Genomic DNA, 19,962 nt, shown 5'->3' on the forward strand with positions numbered 1-19,962 from the left:
ATCCTCTGGTGGTGCAGCAGGTTAAACTGCTGAGCTGCTGAACCTGCTGACCAAAAGGTTGCCATTTCAAATCTGGGGAGTGGGGTGAGCTCCCGCTGTTAGCCCCAGCATCTGCCAACCTAACAGTTTGAAAACATGCAAATGTGAGTAGATCAATAGGTACCACTCCGGCAGGAAGGTAATGGTAGTCATGCCAGCCACATGACCTTGGAGGTATCTACAGACAACGCCGGCTCTTCAGTTTAGAAATGGAGATGAGCCACAACCACTAGAGTTGGAGATGACTCAGCTCAATGTCAGGGGAAAACCTTTACCTTTACTATCACAAAATATCCTCTGTTACATACAAACCTTTTTTATACACAAGGTTTATAAACAGAGGCTTGGTGACCATCTGTTGGGATCACTTTGATTGTGTGATCCTGCAGGGGAGAACAAGGAGAACTGGGTTGGACCATTCCAGTCAAATTTGTATGCATATGAAGAGCTTTTCCCACTCTCACCACAAACAAAGATGTGGAGAAATATCCATTCTGTAAAGTGAGCCATGCCTGCAAATAGTATGGAGAACAATGTTAGGTTTGATAGCCATTTTGTTGATACTAGCCCATCAGTTTGGGAAGCATGCATATAATCGTAGGCAGAGAGCAGCACACAATAGCCTGTTGTCTCACAATAATTGCATTGTTTAAGCAAATGGGAATATACTGGGAGGAAAACCATTGGTACCACACCTCTATGAATTCATGCTAAGATGCTGTTTTGGTGATGCGAGGTCCCATAATTGCAAGCTGGAAGAACAGGAGATGGAGATGAATGGATTGGAATGGATTTAAAATCTGGTTGGCTATGTTGGAAAGAGAGGCGGCTGAGGGAGGAGAATTTGAAGAAGACTGACTGTATAGGTACAGTATCTTAAAATGTTTCTCATTGAGTGTGTGTCTTTGATTTCCCCTCTTTGTGTCCTGGATTCAATCTCAGATTGCAATTAGAATCCAATCAAATTTCTCACCCTGCTTGGGAATAGGATGGGAAAGAGAGAGAGGAGGCAAATCATGCCCACTGGTGCCACATGAATTATTGCCAGAATATCAGAAATGCAGCAGAAGGGAATCATTACACCAGGGGCAGTATGGGAACACCAGTGATATTCGGAGCAATTGACAGGTTTTCCCTGTCAATGAAAAGAGGCATTCCACTAATGTCTGAAATGGGAAATATACAGGATAGATGTTGTGTTATAACTGCTATTCCAACATCTTATTATCCTGATTTAGTTGCGGTGTTCCAACCTCATGTGATAATCCTAAAACCATGATCCTGTGAGTACATCTACCCATAAGAATGTATCTATCTTCCTAGTATTGTCTCTATGTACCCCCATAACTTCCCATAGATAACTGGGAAATCACTCAGTACTACTTTCTGAACTGGCAGTAGGGAGGAGGAGAATTAAAGAAAAGGTTGTCATAGTGATGCTGCAACACTAGTGCAGTTTTAGATTTAAGACAAAGAGAGGGATTATTATTATTATTATTATTATTATTATTATTATTATTATTATTATTATATTGTGTGACATAGCAAACAAGATAGATATGCTGGATTTCGTATCACAAAATTACAGGTCGAACACTTCCCAAGTGTTTAGGACTGTGTGATGTATTTTCGGATGATGCGCGCAGATCCCAGTAGGGTGGCCTTTTGCAGTTGGCAGATCTTAATTTTGTCAATGATAGCGGCTGAGTTTTTCCTGTTGTTTTTCATCAATTTGACTGTCACTTGGAATGGCGATATCAATGATCCAAACCTTTTTCTTTTCCACAACTGTGATGTCTGGGGTGTTGTGTTCCAGAACTTTGTCAGTCTGGATTCGGAAGTCCCACAGTATCTTCGCATGTTCATTTTCCAATACTTTTGCAGATTTGTGATCCCACCAGTTTTTTACTGCTGGGAGGTGGTACTTGAGGCATAAGTTCCAATGAATCATTTGAGCCACATAGTTGTGCCTCAGTTTGTAGTCAGTCTGTGCGATTTTCTTACAGCAGCTGAGGATATGATCAATGGTTTCGTCGGCTTCCTTGCACTGTCTGCATTTTGGGTCATCAGATGATTTTTCGATCTTGGCCTTAATTGCATTTGTCCTGATGGCTTGCTCCTGGGCTGCAAGGATCAGGCCTTCTGTCTCCTTCTTCAGGGTCCCATTCGTGAGCCACAGCCAGGTCTTCTCCTTGTCAGCTTTTCCTTCAATTTTGTCAAGGAACTTTCCATGCAATGTTTTGTTGTGCCAGCTGTCAGCTCTAGTTTGTAGTGCGGTTTTCTTGTACTGATTTTTTGTCTGCTGTGCTTTGACGAGTTTCTGATTTTTGACTTCAATCAAAGCAGGTTCTTCACTTTGCTTTACATATTCTGCCAGGAAATTTTCTTCTTTGACTGCTTATTTTACTTGTAAGAGTCCTCTGCCACCAGATCTTCTAGGCAGATATAGCCGGTCAAGATCACTGTGAGGATGCAGTGAATGATGAATGGTCATGAGTTTTCTTGTTTTTCTGTCCAAATTGTCCAGTTCCGCCTGTGTCCAGTTTATAATGCCAGCAGTATATCTTATGACAGGTATGGCCCAGGTGTTTATGGCCTTGATGGTGTTGCCTCCATTGAGCTTTCTTTTGAGAATTTTTCTGACCCTTTGTGTGTATTCTTTACTGACCACAGTCTTCACATGTTCATGCTTGATGTTGTCCAGCTGTAATATGCCCAGATATTTATAGGCCTCTGGCTGGTGACACTTTATCGTTTGGCCATTAGGCATATTTATGCCCTCACTTTCCATGATTTTTCCCTTCTTCAATGCCACTGTCGAACATTTGTCGATCATCATCATCATCATCATCATCATCATCATCATCACCACAAATTGCTATTTAGGCTTCCCACCAAAACATCTGCATTTTCACACAAGGGTTTTCTGTTACCTCAAATAATGATCAGGTTCTTGTACTGGCCCCTAATTTTAGTAATCCATGTCCTGGAATATGGTTGAAAGGGGATGAAAGTTGAAAGATTAATACAATCTTGACCTTTCGCAAATGATATCAAAAATCCATAAAGCCATTAAATCTGCCTGTTAGTACAGGTTAATTTATATAGTACTTCTCACATTCATGAGGCTCAAAAACATGAAAGGAACTTGCCTTCTTTCAAGTATTATCTCCTGCATATCAAATTTCCTTTCCTCCACAGGAACCTTTAACTCTCTTAAGCTAACTATATAGGAAACCATTATTCCTTGAAACGGAATCTGAAAATTAACTTCCTCCTCGGCAACTTTGCCCTAAGATATATTATCAAGTGGGTAGTTTTCATATGGATGGAATTTTTTTAGCAAGTTGTCGGAGAAAGACAGTAACCCAGATGATCCGTTTTGGTGGCTACGTATCCAAATCATTTAGAAAGTAAGTAAATACTATTAGTGGTGGGCTTAGGTGAAACAAATTATTTTTGCTTTACAAGAACTGGATCAATGCAGGAATGCTACTTTAGAGATCTTAAATTTATCCAACCCAATTTGCTTTTTCACATTGCTCAGCCGTGCCATCAGTAGGGGAGTGTGGGGTTGCCACAAACGGAGTGACACCATCAAACAAAGTAAGACCCAAATGACTGACTATAAATTTTTGTGCAGTGTTTCAACAGAATCTTTAAAAAATATCCCTGTAGTTAGTATTGAAAATAACTGCACCCAGTCTCTGGGCACATATCCTTTTGGCAAATATGAATCTCCATGAATATGTGGAAACCACCTTTTGAAAACCACTAGTCAAGAAAAGCATGACCTTGTTAGAAGTGAACTCTTTGAACAAGTGATATTCACAAGTATTCATGTAATGGCACACAGGTAACTCAGCTGTTAAACTGAAGAACCATGTTTTTGAACTGTCAAGGACAAAGACGTTCCACTACAAACATACATTTGGTTAGCAGAGGATGGTTGTTTCTTAGAAGTTGAAATTGCAGTTGCCCGAAACATATACACTCCTTGAAACCTCTTAGTTTTAAATATGCACTCGGAGATTTTAAAAAGTCTTCTTTGAAAAATAATGTATCTTGTTTACTCATAAACATTTTGTATTAATTCATCATACAGGCACATTTTGTATTGAAGTTCAGTTATAGATAAGATGTAGCTTCTCTGTGTTATAACATAGGGTATCATTCTTAATCAATAGTCCATAGTCTTTAGTATAGTTGTACTCACTGAAGTCCATAAGCATACATGCATCCATTGAAGTCTCTAAGCAGATACATGCATCCACCTCCACTGAAGTGTAAAGCAGACTGAATACAAAATTGAGTCCTGAGTCTGAACATGCTCAGTACAATCACATGTCTATAACTCCTCCCACACCAAAGAGGTCAGTCAAACTGGCAAAACAACATACACATAGAATACAGGCTAACAAATATATACATTACAAGTAAATAGTGAAAGGCTTGGGAGGTTGCCATTTCCAACAGTTAGATATAAATACAAAAACATTTTTCATAAACCCAGCTCACATGTAGAATATTCATATATACATAAGGCTAAAACTCTATTGCATTGGATGACACCAGTCCTAATGACTCCACTATTGCTCAGAAGTAACTACTCTGAAATATTTGTTTAATCAAATTGACATATGTAAATAAGCAATGGAACTCCTGCTGCCTGGCCCTCCATTCTGAAAGAGAAGGTGTGTTTATCATCGGTCATTATTGTTGCTTCCTCTGTAAGAGAGTTTGGATTCCCATTGTAAGCTTTTCCAATTGATAAGCAACATATGGTTTTGTGGTTCATCAGGCCTGAAGCAGCTATCTTTGGGGCGATGAGAACAGTTGCCAGGGAAGATATGAGATCCTCCAAATCTACCCAACATGTGTTCTGATGGGACCAGAAAATTGCACCCTGAACAATCTATCCCAAAAATGAAACCCTAGAACTTGGACTGTTAATGTTTGTAAATTGTTACATATTACAATTTTTTGAAAAGTTACCAATGTTATTTCTTATAACTTGTTGTTTTGGATAAGTAGCCAAAAACAATTTCATTCCCTATTACTCGTGAACTGTTTTTAGTTATTTTAAACTAATTTTAAAAAATATTTTAAAATACAAAAGTTCCCAAATCCTCTCCTTTGTGGTCTTTCACAGATGTTTGAAGGGTTTGAGGTAAACATTACTCATTCTGTTTTTTTAAAAAATAAAAAGATACAAAGTACTGATATTTTGCTGTTGTTGTGTGCTTTCATGTTGTTTCTGAATTATGGCAACCCAAAGGTTTTCTTGGCAAGATTTGTTCAGAATGAGTTGGCCATTGTCTTGCTCTGAGGTTGAGAGTGTCACTTGCTAGGTGGTGTTCAGGGTAAATGGGGATTTGAACTATGGTCTCTAGAATCAAAGTCCAATGCTCAACCACTATATGAGGTATTACATTATTTTTAAAAGTAATTATATAATTAATGTTACCTTTAAGCAACATGTTACAGGTAACAGCTCCAAGCTGCCTTACTTTTATGTTTTTTACATTGTTTCAATGTGATAATCCATATAATGAGAAGAACCGATAAACAGCAGTCTATAACATGTATTGCATCTACCTGGAGGAAGTGAGTGAGAGCTGAAATGAATTTTGATAAAGAAGAATTTGAATTTCCCATGGCACATTGTCAAAAAAAAAAAAAAACGGTTTGGAGAGCCAATTTTCTATCCATCAAATGCCTAAGAGTTCTGTCCATATTTTTTCACTAAAAAGCCAGTTCTGGGTAGATCAAACACCAAATCATTAATTTCACTTCAGCTAAACCCTAGCATTGAAAGAAATGGTAAACTGTAACTCGGTGCAAGCTTTCTATATCGGAACTTGTAAAACAGAAGCAAAGGGTGTTAAATATTCACATTGAATACATCCTGCTGTGCCCTCCTATGGGATTTTCAGGCACATTTCTTTTCCTACTGAGTAACCTCAGCAGGGATCTACACATCTGGATTGCAAGCCAAGGTTGGCTTCTAAATCAGTCAGATGTCCCTGCAGGCAGATTAGAAATGAATCACTTTGCTGTTCAATAGGAGTGATTGACATGCCAGGCCTTTACTCCTATTCCTTTATTTAGAAGAGTGACACCTTGCCTGTCGTTCAAATGGTCCTCAGGACATCCCACAACAGTAATATAGCATAAAACAAAGCACCTTGGACCCATCACAGCATGGAAATTCTAGTTACAAATACAGATTGATCATCCCTTATCTCAAATTCCAAAATCCAAAATTCCCCAAAATATAAATCTGTCCACATGGCTGGTTGAGGCCCATCTACTTTACCAAATAGTGCAGTGTACCTCTCACATTAGCCTAAGACATTCAAACAACACATCCAGGCCAATGCATTTTAGCCCTGGATAATATCTTTAATCCATCTTGACCCTGGGTTAAAAAAAATACTGGGAAAGGAAGATTTGCAACTTTTCCTTTTTGGGGACTGTGGGGACTGACAGTTCGGATCCCCATGCAGGATCTGAAATTACATCCCCAGTGCCATCCCACACTCTCTGGATTCAGGCAGCCTAGTAAGGTGAGATGGCAGTGCCTCCCTGGTCCTCACCCTCCCTCCTGCCCAAAATGAACAAAAAGCCCACTTACCATTGCAAGATGCTGCCCTCTTGCTAGACTGCCCTCACTGTCGATGTGACAGATCTTTGGAGAGGGTTCGGGACTTCCCACTCCAAAGCTCCATTGTGTCATTAATGAGGGTGATCCAGAAAAAGGCAAAGGTAAGTAGTTTATTGGACATTTGGAGGAGGGATATTGGGGGGGGGCAGGGAGGCTTGGCAAGCTGTGCCCATGACCAACCATGTGCAACCAGTGTCAGCATGGCTGGGCAGTGTGGCCTGCCCCCTGCCCTTGAGGTGGCATAGGGCATCCACATGTGGCCACAACAGGGCTCAGAACCAGCATTTTTGTACTGGTTCGAACCACATTTTTGACCTGTGTGGAGATAGTGACAACTTTGGGTTTTGGCGGTTTAATGTACACAAACTGTATTTCATGCACAAAAAAAACCCTATTTAAAATATAGTGTAAAATTACTTTTGGGCTCTGTATATAAGGTGTCTATGATGCATTAACAAATGTTGTGTTTATCATATTGTGTAATATATACATATGCAAGTATGCCATAATCCACAAAAATCTGAAATCCCAAATACTTTTGATACCAGGTATTTTGGTTAAGGGATACTCAAACAGTGATGTTATTTGCAAGTCATAAATGTTCCTAAAATAAAGGGATAACCAAGTTACACTAAACTATGCACACTCCTTTTCTGACTTTGTAGTTTTAGGGGCATGGCCTCAATAAATGGTGAAAAAGAAATTTCGCATGGCATGGTTACAGGCCTGTAGTGCACCATACTTTACGCTACAGGGTGTTGAGGTGACAATGAAGTGATTTGGGGTAGCAGTGATTGACCACTGGGATGTCATTTTAAAATAGTAATAATAAAATGTTAACAATTTTAGTCAATTTTGATAAAATTGTTACTTTTACTTTAAAAATTGCAACTATAGCAGTAACCAACTGTGGTGCTGACAGAGTCCAAATAAAGCAATGGTTCTGCCAGGTGTTTTGGACTTCACCTTACACAATTCCTAACAGCTGGCGAACTGACTGGAATTTCTGGGAGTTGAAGTCCAAAACAACTGGAGGAACAAAGGTTGGGAACTACTGCTCCAAAGGCACCAGATTCCATCTGATCTTGGAAGCTAAGCAGGGGCAGGTCCAAATAGTATTTGGATGGAAGACCACCAATGAATATCAGGTGCTGTAGGTTGCACTGAATTACAGTATTTCTTGCTGAAAAAAATCTGATGAAATTGATAAAGTGGCCATTAATCAACAGGCACCTTGAAGGGGAAAACACGCACAACTGTGGCATTGATCCTTTGGAATTGGATTATATGATACTGTAGACTCATACGATCAGTTAAAAGCAGATAATCTGGATTCAGAAACTGGATGGCAGTGTAGATCCAGCCTATATTGTATGATTTAGACTAGTTCCTGGCTAAGAATTCTTGTTGTCTTTGTGGCAACCTATTAAGACATTTCCTCCCAAAGTTTTTACTTGCTGCTATTTCTTTTTTTAACCCCCTTGCCTTGGAAGTTTATGCAGTGTTACTGCTTTTAGTGAACTTGTTAATAATTTAGTGAGGTTTTTAAAAATAATTATGATGACTAGCTCTAGACAATTGGTGTCTATGAACCAAATGGAATAAGGTTAGTTTTGTGGCTATTCTATAATTTTCTACCTCTGAAAGATGTATGCATTGTTTTGTCAATTGCTTGGTTAAAAAGGATTTAAGAAGGAAGTACATTAAATATATTAAATTATGAAAATTAAGGGTCTTTTTTGTGTTCAACTAGATTTTGTTTTCTAAACAGAATTAAATCAGTAACAATGCATGCCAAGGTAAGCAAATAAAAATAATAGTGGAAAAAACAAAAAGCAACATCAGAACAAAAATAAATATTTATCAGTACAAAAATACAAGTAAAAATAACACATAAAACACAATGATTATTTCAAATGTAGACATAGTAGGAAGAAGACCTTTTACACTCAAGATTTTGGATAAGAAACTGGTTTTAGGAGTTAGTCTTTACTAGACAGCAAAAGCTTGTTCCTTTTCTGACTGTGACTCTGACTGGATGTGTGAGGGAGTGTTTAGAGTCCTGCATAGTTCCAGGAGAGAGATAACAAATTACACCTATCAAATATGCATGTAAAGCACTAGCAGTATCTATCTCGGCAGCATTATCACATTATTCCCAAGCAATCAATTAATTTAGACTCCTTGCATTTATCATCTCTCCCTACAGCATGTGCTTTTATATAATCTTAGACCTTTTACCTTGTGTCTGAGAGTTTTTGACAGCTGATGTTAATGGCTTTGTAGCCAGTCTCCAATTTTATGGGATAATGGAGTTTTCTGAGCTCAGTAAGTGTCCACAACAGTGTTAAAGATACCTAGTTAAACTAGTTAAAGCTAGTTTAAAATAAATGCATTTGATTCAATACAATTTTGGAGGTTTGTCCGTTTCTGCTTCTAAGGATCATTTTACACAAATGTATTCTGAGACATGGAAGAATTACTGGTGAAATCTATTATCATTGTCTGTAAAAATTTCCTGGCTTCTGTAGTTGGAGACACACAAATGATCCTTACATTTCATCTTGTCTGTTCCACAGAATCTGGTTTAAATGTCACCACTTAATCCCAGAGACTTTTCTACAATAAGGATAATTTTCTGGCCATTTGCAAGTACAGTAGAGTCTCGCTTATCCAACCTTCACTAATCTAATGTTCTGTATTATCCAACGCAGTCTGCCTCCCGCCCAGATCCACAGCTGTTTCTCTAGACAGCAATGCACCAACATGCCCAACAACAACACAAGTGCAGCCACACTCCCAAACAAGTGGCAGACTTGTTGTAAAACATTGTTTTGGTGCTTAATTTGTAAAATCATAATGTAATTTGACGTTTAATAGGCTTTTCCTTAATCCTTCCTTATTATCCAACATTTTCGCTTATCCAACATTCTGCCGGCCTGTTTATGTTGGATAAGTGAGACTCTACTGTACATTTCTCTCACCATGTGCTCTGCATGTCAGAGAAGAAGTGAAGATAAAAAAGATATTTCTAAAGTGAACCCAAATTTAGGAATTATGGATTATTTACCATAGGGAGGTGTTGTTATCTGAAGGGTTAGGGATTTGTGGTTTTTTAATTCCAAACATTTCAGTTTCATTGTGTTTTTTGAAGTCAGTATTAGAATTATAATAGAGCACTTCAGCATTTCATCCAAAGCATGTACTATCCCAAGATATGTGAAGAGTCTCCAGACAACTTGTGAGGCCATGAGGAAAATAACATTGACCAGTATTATACATCAGCTAATTAATTAGCATATTTAACTTGGTTAAGTATATTTAACTTAAGTAACTAATCTTTCCTGGTCTTTCCAACAGAATAGACCTCCTTCGCCCCATGCCACTGGTGCCCTGTAAAGTAGGTCTGGTGGGGGTAATTATGGTCATGGCAATCATGACTATGGAACAGTTACCTAAATTTACTCCTCTATAACTATTCTGTATTCATGATGGCTGCTTAATCATGACTTTTTATTTATTTTGTGTCAGAAGCATTGCATAAATAAGTATTATCTATTAGGATTTACAGATTTAGACTTACAATTGACGGAACAAGAAGATAAACTTTTTACTTATATTACAACTTCCGCCAGAATTGTTTTCGCTAGAGAATGGAAACAGCAATCAGCCCCACCAATTGAGGAGTGGGTGGAGAAGATAAGAGAAATAAAGGACATGGACGAATTGACCTTTTTGTTGAAGAAAAATACAGGCAAGATAATGAAAAGAACAAATTGGGATGATCTTCAGGACTATCTGGATAATTTGAGAAAATGAAGATTACGGGAGACAATTTTGCTATTTTTTTTCTCTTAGCAAGAAAAAATATTACTGAATAATAAGAAAATATTATCCAAGAAGATGGAATGGAAGACTTTTTTTCTCCACATTTTTCTTTTAGAGTGTGTTGGTATATTTTTGTAGAATGTAGACTTTTATCTTTCTCTCTTTTTCCTACTTTTCTATACCTTGGTTGTTCTCACTCTTTCGGTGTAATATAAAAAATTTAATAAATTTCTTTTAAAAAAAACATTGATAAAATAAAGGGAGCACAAGTAGCTAAATAAGTTTAGACCAAAAACAGGCAAAAGCAACTGCATTATCTGTAGCTTTAAACAGTTCTTCCCCTGTGCATGAGGCAGGGCATTGTGGGCAAGCATACAGATGCTGAGTTGTTTGATCTGCTCTAGAGTCGCACAAGGTGGAGGATTCTTCTAGGTAGTGCCATTTTGCTAGGTTGTCTTTTGATCTGCCAACTCCATTTCTGAGTCTGTTCAGGGATTTGTCCACTCTTGGTTTGCCCCTGGAGGCCATCCAGTTGGAATTGACTGATTTTTCTGCTCACAGGGATAGTCTTGCTGTTCCTGAAGGGCTGATGTTCTTATTAATTTTGAGTCTGTACCCCATGCACTATCAGCAAGTTTCCACAGGATGTTATTGCTATTGCATGTAGCTTGTGCTTGGTGTTCGCACAGTGTTTTCTAAATGTTAGTGTTCGATCTAAGGTGATGCCAAGATATTTAGGGTGGGAACAGTGTTCAAGCTCTTGGCCTTCCTAGGTCACTTTCAATTTCATATTGGCTTCACGATTACATAGGTGGAAAGCACACACTTGTGTCTTGGCAGGGTTAGGCTTCTTTGTAGTAGCTGGAGAGATTTTTCAGGGCATTAGTAAGTTGGTTTTCAACTGTTTCAAAGTCTTTTGCTTGTGTTGTTAGTTCAAGGTTATCAGCATATATAATGCTCTTTGTGAGTGATGGCTGTGACTGATCCTTAGTTAAAAATGTCAAACAAGGTGGATGCAAGAACACAAGGTAGACCATTCTTTTGCCTCCTCCATCTACTTTTCCTGCCCTGAAACTCAACATAGAAGCTGTGGTTTTCTAGGAGGGCCTGGATAGTTTTTGTAAAATCATAGTTCCGGGTGATATAGTAGCCTTTATGCAGCATTTTCCTATGTTGCACCATGTCATAGGCTGCTGTAAGGTCCACAAAAACTGTTCCCATAATGCAACCTTTCTCATAGCCTTCCTTGATATACTTGGTGAGGTTAAGAATTTGAACCATACAGTTTTCCCTGGTCTGAAGCCTGCTTGTTGTGCAATCAGCTGGGGTTCAATAACAGGGTCTAGTCGATTTAAAAACATCCTCTCACATATTTTATACAGGTGGCATAAGAGAGAGATTGGTTGATAGTTCTTGGCATTGGAGGCGTCTTTACCAGGTTTTAAAATGGCAAGAATCTTAGTTTTCCTCCATAGTCTGGGAATCTGTGTGCCAAGCATTGATTGTAAAATTTCAAAAGCAGTTTTCAACTTTGGGGCATAAGTGTTTGATTTACTCCATCATTAAGTCATCTAGGCCAGGTACTTTATCAGTTTTGCAGCGCTTAATAGCTTCTCTGAGTTCTTTCAGGTTTAGGGGAGATGACAACTGGTGGTTTTCAAATTCTAGCTCCTTGTTGATTTTCACCTTTACTCTGCTGCTGTTGGTTTTCCCATTCTGAATTAGCTGGTGTGCTATCTGATTAGGTGTTACGTTTACATGTCCACATTTGATCAAAGGATTATTATCCAGGCATTTCAATAATTGCCAGGCTCTATGACTACTCTTGGACATATCGAGATCCGCAAGCAGCTCTATCCAGCAGTCTTTCTTAGCATTAGCTATGGTTGTAGAAAATTTGTGGCCTGCTGCTATAGTTTCATCACTGTATGGATTCTCTTGAAATAATCTGAGGTATTCTTGTATCTGAATTAGCAATTCTTCATTTGGGCCTGGTAGGTAGCTTGTGTGACAGCCTCTAAGGATGGAGAGCCTCGAGGATCTCTTCACAGCTTCTACAAACAAGCCATAGCCTTCTATAGAAGATTCTGTATCAGAAACAACTGCTTCCACGTTCTCTGTAAACTTTGTCCCCTTAGCTTTATTGAAATTATATTTTCTATGGAAATGGACACTTTCGTGACTATGACACAACTATTATAATTCCCTACCCCAACCCATTTTACTGAGCATTGGCTACATAGGAGAAGGAGGTCCATTCTGCCAGTGAATGGAGCTTGGATGAACAATGATTCCATCAAGTTTGGTAAATTTGGTGAATCGAATCAGGAGAGTTACTTAGCTAAGTGTACTTAACTCAATAGCTAATGTTGAATACTGGCTACTACCTTTTAATGTCAAATGTCCCCTTTCTCTTGAGGTTTTTAAAGAAAGGTTGGTTGGATGTCATGGCAGGGAGTTGGATTCAATGGCCCTTGGGATCTCTTCCAACTCTATGAGTATGGTTTATCTGCAAAGAATCATAAAGTTAATTCTTATGGATTCATACCCTTCCAACAGAAAAGCAGGGAGCTTATTTACTGTGATGTCCCTGAGGTGGTGAATCCAATCCAGATTTTTAGCCCAAACTTTAAAGGAATTGTGTTGTCGAAGGCTTTCATGGCCGGGATCACAGGATTGTTGTATGTCTTTTGGGCTGTGTGGCCATGTTCCAGAAGTATTCTCTCCTGACATTTCGCCCACATCTATGGCAGGCATCCTCAGAGGTTGTGAGGCATGGATAGGAATTATCCAAAACTGGTTTGGCATCTTAGGCAGTTCCTATAAAATCCAGAGTGACTCTAGATTCTCTGCCCATGGAAATTTGCAACTCCCGTAGGTCAGAGCAACCAGCCTTCCCTGCAGAAAATCAGAATCAACTATCAAAAGGAAAAACCAAAACAAAACAAAGATGGAACAAAGTGGGAATTGGCACCAGCTGCTAGTCGTGCAACATTCTGGGCATAGGTGGCAGCAGGAAAGCCAGAAGCACCTGGATCCAGGTGAATAGACCTCGCTTATGGTATTAAATCATTTCTATGATTTAATCATTCATTAATTTTAAGATAGAAATGTTTGATAATTGCAAGTTACTAGATTGTGAACAAAAAAGTCAAATTTAAAAGTGACTAGAACATGAGATTTGAGGGAAAGACTAAGGAGGTGACAGTAAGCTAATAATAGCCATGTATGATTATTTCAGAGGAAGGAACTGGCAAAACCACTTCTTAGTATTCTTTGCAGAACAGAACCCTATGAAATTCATGAGGTTGCTATAAGTCGATAGGTGACTTGAAACATACATATGCACACAGTTACATCAAAATGCTTGAGAAATACTACATTTTTATACAAAAGATAAGCAAGTAAGTCAATAACACTGATTGCAAAGATATGTAGCTAAAATTATGCTAACAGGAAATGTAATACTGCAGTATTCCAGTTTATAGATGTGAATGATAAGCTCATCTAGAGAACTCAAAGCTATACTTCCTTAAAAAGATGGGTGAGTTGAAGATAGTGTTAATATCCTATTCATTTGAGGAAGAGGAGCCGGTGGGGGGGAGCTTTTCTCCAGTCAGAGCCTAAATCCAACTGCGAACATCCACTGACATAACTGTTTCTGCAAGTTGGGGGCATGGGCAAGGGGATATCCTTTCTCTATGGAAATTATGCAGTGGTCCTCAAAAACCCATTTAAAAAACCAGGGAACCCACTGGTGCCACATTTTATGTAGTTCTGAGCTACGCAGGAAAGAGAGGAGGAGAAAGTTCTGCCACATTGGTGCTACAGTACCAATGTGAAGTTACATCAGAGGCTGAGGAATAATGAAGGAAACACAGAAGGACAATGGTTTTAGGACAACATTGTATGGATCAGGTGCAGGGTAACTTTTGGTCCTCTAGATGTTTTTGACATCAGTCATCGGAGTGGCTTTGTGACCAAGCCTTTGGAGCAATAGATACGGAATGATGTGCAATAACCATTGGAGTGGCCCAGACTATGTTCGTGGATCACATGATTAAATGTTTTTAATTGTTTTACTTGTATTTTATAATTCCATGTTAAATGTTTATTTTATTGTACATTGTTTTTAAAGGCATCAAATAGTTGTCTATTGCCTAGAGTCCCCTTCAGGGTTGAGAAACGTGGGATAGAAGTGCCGCAAATAAATAAATGGGAGTTGTGGTCCAAAATATTCAAAAAGCCATAAGTGATGTGGATATACTGTACTATAAAATGTGAATGAAAAAAGGTGGCAATTCCTCAGTCAATGCCTAGTTTGGAAGTATCGTTCCATCATTGAATATGCACACTTCTAATATGACACAACAGCTGAATCAACAGTATTCTGAGTTATAGGAACAAACTGAGCACCCAGCCACATTGCTCTCGGCAGTATGAAACTGTTCTTAATCCCCTTAAGAAAATTATTTACAGCTCTACCGCTCCAGTGTAGCTCCGCTACTGCCTTTCTGGATCGGAGGTTTAATAACACTCTATAGTACCAAAGATATTGCATCTGTAAGTCAGATGAAATTGAGGATGTCTCCCACTGTTTATTAGCCTGCTCACTGTATATGTTCCCAAGGCAAAACATTTTGCCTGCTTTCCCTGTTCCTCATGAAACACATTCTTCCCCACTCTTGGAAAGACTATGATATTTTCATTACTGCACAGGTTGCTAAATTTCCTCTGACTGCTAGAAGGTTGAGCCAAGTATCAAAAACAAAAAAATAGCAAGAACAGAATAGCCTCTTCATTAAAAAACTACCTTTTTGCAATGTTTTTTTTTAATATGAGGGGTGGTTTGTCATTAGTTATAGAAGAGAAAGTAGTTATAAATATCACTTTCAGTAATATTAGCCATTTTAGGTATATTCTTTCAAATACATTACACTAGTTCTATTTTTGCATTTTTAAATGCATTCTGTATTTTATTTCCGTGTCCTAAATTATAATGGACTGTGCCTGTAAGCAAAAAAGTCAAAGTTACAGTTGTCGTTATGATATGTCTTTAATCCAGAGATGAAGTCTTTTCCAAATGACTATTACAGAGTGACACAGTGCAACAAAGGTACTGGCCAAAGCATTTTCCACCAAGAAGATACTGCAGTTTCTGATTTCCTAACCACATTACGTATTGCCACTGGAGAGATGAAAATTTCCGCCACTTATCAGGTGTAGAGTGACCTGTATTGGGGCCTGTCATCATGAATACTGTAGAAATTCCCATAACATTATTTATGTCATCATGCTGAAAATGTACTGAGGAGTTAAATGGTTTTCTTCAAATACTGAAGAGTGAACAATCAGTCTTAAAAGGTTTTTTAAAAATGACTTCCTAAATTTTATCATCAGCATGGTTTTTTAGAGTAACACTATTTTGTATAATATTGTGTACCAGATGTTTCTGGTCAATTTTCTTGGGATCATTTTCAGTTATTTCAGCTTATGATATGGACCCTTGAATGGGTCCATTCCATCACATGACTTTTGATCTTTGCCCATGTTGGCTTTTAAGATATTGGAAATGTGGACTGATTGTGGGGGCCCAAGGGATGACAAATGTTTCACTATATTTAAAAGAAGGTGCCTGTTGCCTTCAAGATGGCTGTAGTATACTCTTTTCTTGAACCCAGAGGTATAAACTACCATCTTATCACTAATATCCCATATTTGAACAATGTGCTTGAACATATAGTGACTGGGCAGCTTTGGTTTCTTGGAATAAACAGATCATTCAGACCCATTTCAGTTTGGTCAAGGCAGAGTATGATACTACAGGAGTCTAGGTGCTTTGATCAATGACTTTCTCTGGTGGGAACAAGGATGAAGTGCTGCTCCGTAGATCTTCCTGGATCTCAGCTTTTGATACTATTGATCATGATATCTTACTGGGGCTGCTCTGACATACGGGAGTGGGTGTGATGTCTCATGGGCCATGTAGTCCCGTTCCTAGTACTATTGTGGCAGACGAAGAGGAAAACTTTGGCTTCCCACCGATTCAGCCAGAATCGGAGCCCCTGCACCTGCAGGATGTTTGCCCTCAAGAAGTCAGCCAAACAAGCCTTGGGCAGAATTCTCCCCCGTTCTCTCGCCGGGATAATTATAATCGAGATAGAGGCGCTAGGGAGGCGAATCGCCGAAGCGTCAGAATCGCTGCCAGACAATTAGCTGATTAAGCCTGTTTCCCTTGGGAAATCTTAAGGAGTCATGCATCTGGACACAGTTTGGGTTTCACTTCTTGTTCCCCAGGGAAAGTGTTCCTTGGCAGGAAAACAAGATCCTATATAGCTGTTTTACCGCAAGGGGATCCTTGCGGAGTCAATTCGTCAGCTTCGGGAGTAAGATCGTGTGTGGACTACGCTATTCCTGTTCCTTGTTTCCAGGACCTTGTTCTAGTTCCAAGCCTGCCTTGTTCTTCGGACCTCGCCACGGACCTTGTTCTTGCTTCTTGCTTCTTGTTGCCTCGTATCAAGTCTTGTTTGCCAAGAATCTAGTTTGTTTTCCAGCCTTGTTGTCAAGCTCCATTGGACTAAAGGACCTTGTCATTTCCCCACACTTTGCTTGGCAAAGTGTGTGTTTCGGTTATTGGATTATAACTTTGGACTCTAATATCACATATTGGACATTGCTTTTCTGGACTATAATTGACCTTTCCTGAAAGGTCTACTTCTGAACTTTATTCTTCACCTGTTTTTATTGACTTTATATATTCCTTTAATAAAGATATTAGATAGATTCTGGTCTCTGCGCATGGTTATTGGTGCTCTGCGGCCTGGGTCCTGACAGTGGGAGACATAGTTCTGCAGTGGTTCCACTTCTGTCTACAAGGTGTTTTCATCGGGGGGCATTAAGGCTTCTGCTCAATTCCCTCCCATTGTGTTGTGGGGTGCCACAGGATTCACTCTTGTCTTCCATGCTGTTTAACTTTTATATGAGGGTGGGGCAGAGGCCATTAGGAGCTTTGGGGTTGGCTGCCATCAGTGTGTTGATGACACTGCATTTTCATTGGTTCATCAAGTATGACCTTTCCTAGACAGGATTGTAGTTTTACAAGGACCTTAGCCTTCTCTGCCAAATAGTGCTTGTGCCTTGCCAAACTACAACTCCCATGATTCTATAGCTTTGAGTGATTGCAGTTAAAGTGGCATCTAATTGCATTAATTCTACAATATAGATACACTCATGGGTGTATGATATGTAACTGTCACAAAAAAAGCAAGCAAAAAAAAATCCCTGTTACAACATGTGTATCACAAGTATGTCCCGACATTTCAGTTTACTTTCAATAAATGTGTTTAAAATAGCAGACATATACCATCTGGTGAACGGTGGCTACTATATCAGAGAGGCACTAATCTACTTTGGGTATTAGTTCAAACATTAACCTAAGGACCTATACAAGGTTTTCAGTGCTATACCCCAAATAGGCTCACCATCTTGTTTAACTCTTACAAGGTTCAGACTAAATCCTCGAGTGAATATACTGATCTACTGCTCCCTTGACTTAGAAGCCACTTCTAGATAATGAATGACATCCCTGGGAATAAGGACAAAAGGTCTGCATTTTCTGTTTTATTTGAACAATGCCTCTTTCCTTCATTACAGATCCTTTCCTTATGAATCATTTGCCATCACTGCCTCCTGGGCTGGGCACTGTTGACATGCAGTCTCCCAGAATACCAGGTAGAAAAAGAGGAAGACCCCCACTGCATTCAGCTCCCATGAAAATGGCTGTTCATAATCTTTATTCTGCACCAGCTGGTTCTTTGCCAGTTGTGAAGATCCCAAAGAAACGAGGGAGGAAGCCAGGATACAAGGTATGTAGTCTTTTTAACTCATTTCGTTGCTGGCTTTGTGAGGCCTGCTTAGAGCAATGGTTCTCAATCTGTGGGTCCCCAGATGTTTTGGCCTTCAACTCCCAGAAATCCTAACAGTGGTAAACTGGCTGGGATTTCTGGGAGTTGCAGGCCAAAACACATGGGGACCACAGGTTGAGAACCACTGGCTTAGAGTATGTCTGTAGGAGTTGAAGAGTATGTCTCTGCAAAGCCTTTAAAGCAGCAGTTCTCAAACTGTGCTCTGGAGAGGCCTTGAGGCTCCACAAGAGGGGCTCAGGGGCTCTACAGGTGCCCCAACTCCTCTGGGGTCCTGCTACTACTACTACTAATACTACTACTACTACTACTACTACTACTACTATTACAAAGGCTGGATGGCCATCTGTTGGGGGTACATTGATTGTGTTTTTCCTGCATGGCAGAAGGAGGTTGGACTGGATGGTCTCAGGAGTCTTCCACTGAAATGCTGTTAAATTTATGTTGGTTAAAACTGTTCTTTCATTATTATTATTATTATTATTATTATTATTATTATTATTATTAGCACCGTGTGAATTAGTTCACAAAAACAGTCACCATCCATCCTCCACTGGCCAGGCCCATGCCTTATATATATACATTATATATAATATATTATCCAATATAATATAATATAAAACATTTATTGGGGCTCCACAATAAACTTTTGCTTCAAAAAGAGCTCCATGGCTGAAAAAGTTTGAGAAACCCTGCTTTAAAGCCTTTGAGACCTGCTATCTGTCCTGCCAGGACCAAGGCTTTTGGAGAGTTGTCTCTGGGTCAATTGATGCAGGTAACGGATGCCACAAATTCTGGCCATGTGCATTAAGACAAATGTAAAGGAGGGGAAAATGTCATTATTTTTCTGCTTGTTGCTGCTGAAGTGTTGGTTAGCAGAAAGGACTACCTTGCAATGTTGAATGCAGACCTTAAAAGGTTATTTCAAAAAGGTAATGGATTAAAATTCTAGACTCAATGCCTTAGGATGCTGTTAATTATTTTTATAGTTTTTTAAAGACAATGCTCTCTTGCTTCATTAAATCAATTAAAATAGTTAACTCTTAGTTATATTAGAAACATCTGGATGCTATACGCTGCTGGTCTGTGAATCAAAATACATTCTCTTATTTAGCTGGTTATCACCTTAGTTACCCGTCACAGAAGCCATGGTACAACATAAGCCAGCATTTAACCGATGTGATGTTCTAGCAATTCACACATCCCTGTAACAATAAAAGTGACTAAAATTGGTTATGCAGTATAGGGAATGAAATTCAATCATGACTGAGGTCCTCCATATAGAGGTGCCTGAGGTAGCATGTTCCATCTCCGAGAACCTGAATGCTTCCTCACTTACATCCTCACTCTGCAGCAATATGTTTTTTGGAGAGGTGCTTTGTTTAAAGGGATGCTTTGAAGGGACATTTTGTCACTGCATGGTTGGAAAATAATTTTATTCTGTGCCTTCAGTGTAAAAGTGAGCTGTGATGTCATGAATCTGGTTTGCAACATCTTAACTCAAGA

General features: G+C 39.1%; 1 protein-coding gene across 2 annotated transcripts in view; it reads left to right on the top strand.

The window, feature by feature from the left end:
* Positions 1 to 19,962, top strand: part of scml4 (Scm polycomb group protein like 4) — a 125,291-nt gene that overhangs the window by 33,033 nt on the left and 72,296 nt on the right. For both annotated transcript variants that reach the window (XM_008120805.3, XM_008120802.3), the window contains exon 2: positions 18,188 to 18,399. In XM_008120805.3, coding sequence (XP_008119012.1) covers positions 18,199 to 18,399 — 201 coding nt within the window. In that variant the 5' untranslated portion in view covers positions 18,188 to 18,198. The remainder of the gene's footprint in view (positions 1 to 18,187; positions 18,400 to 19,962) is intronic.

The sequence above is a fragment of the Anolis carolinensis genome, chromosome 1 (genome assembly GCF_035594765.1).
Source record: "Anolis carolinensis isolate JA03-04 chromosome 1, rAnoCar3.1.pri, whole genome shotgun sequence".
NCBI classification, from domain to species: Eukaryota; Metazoa; Chordata; class Lepidosauria; order Squamata; family Dactyloidae; genus Anolis; species Anolis carolinensis.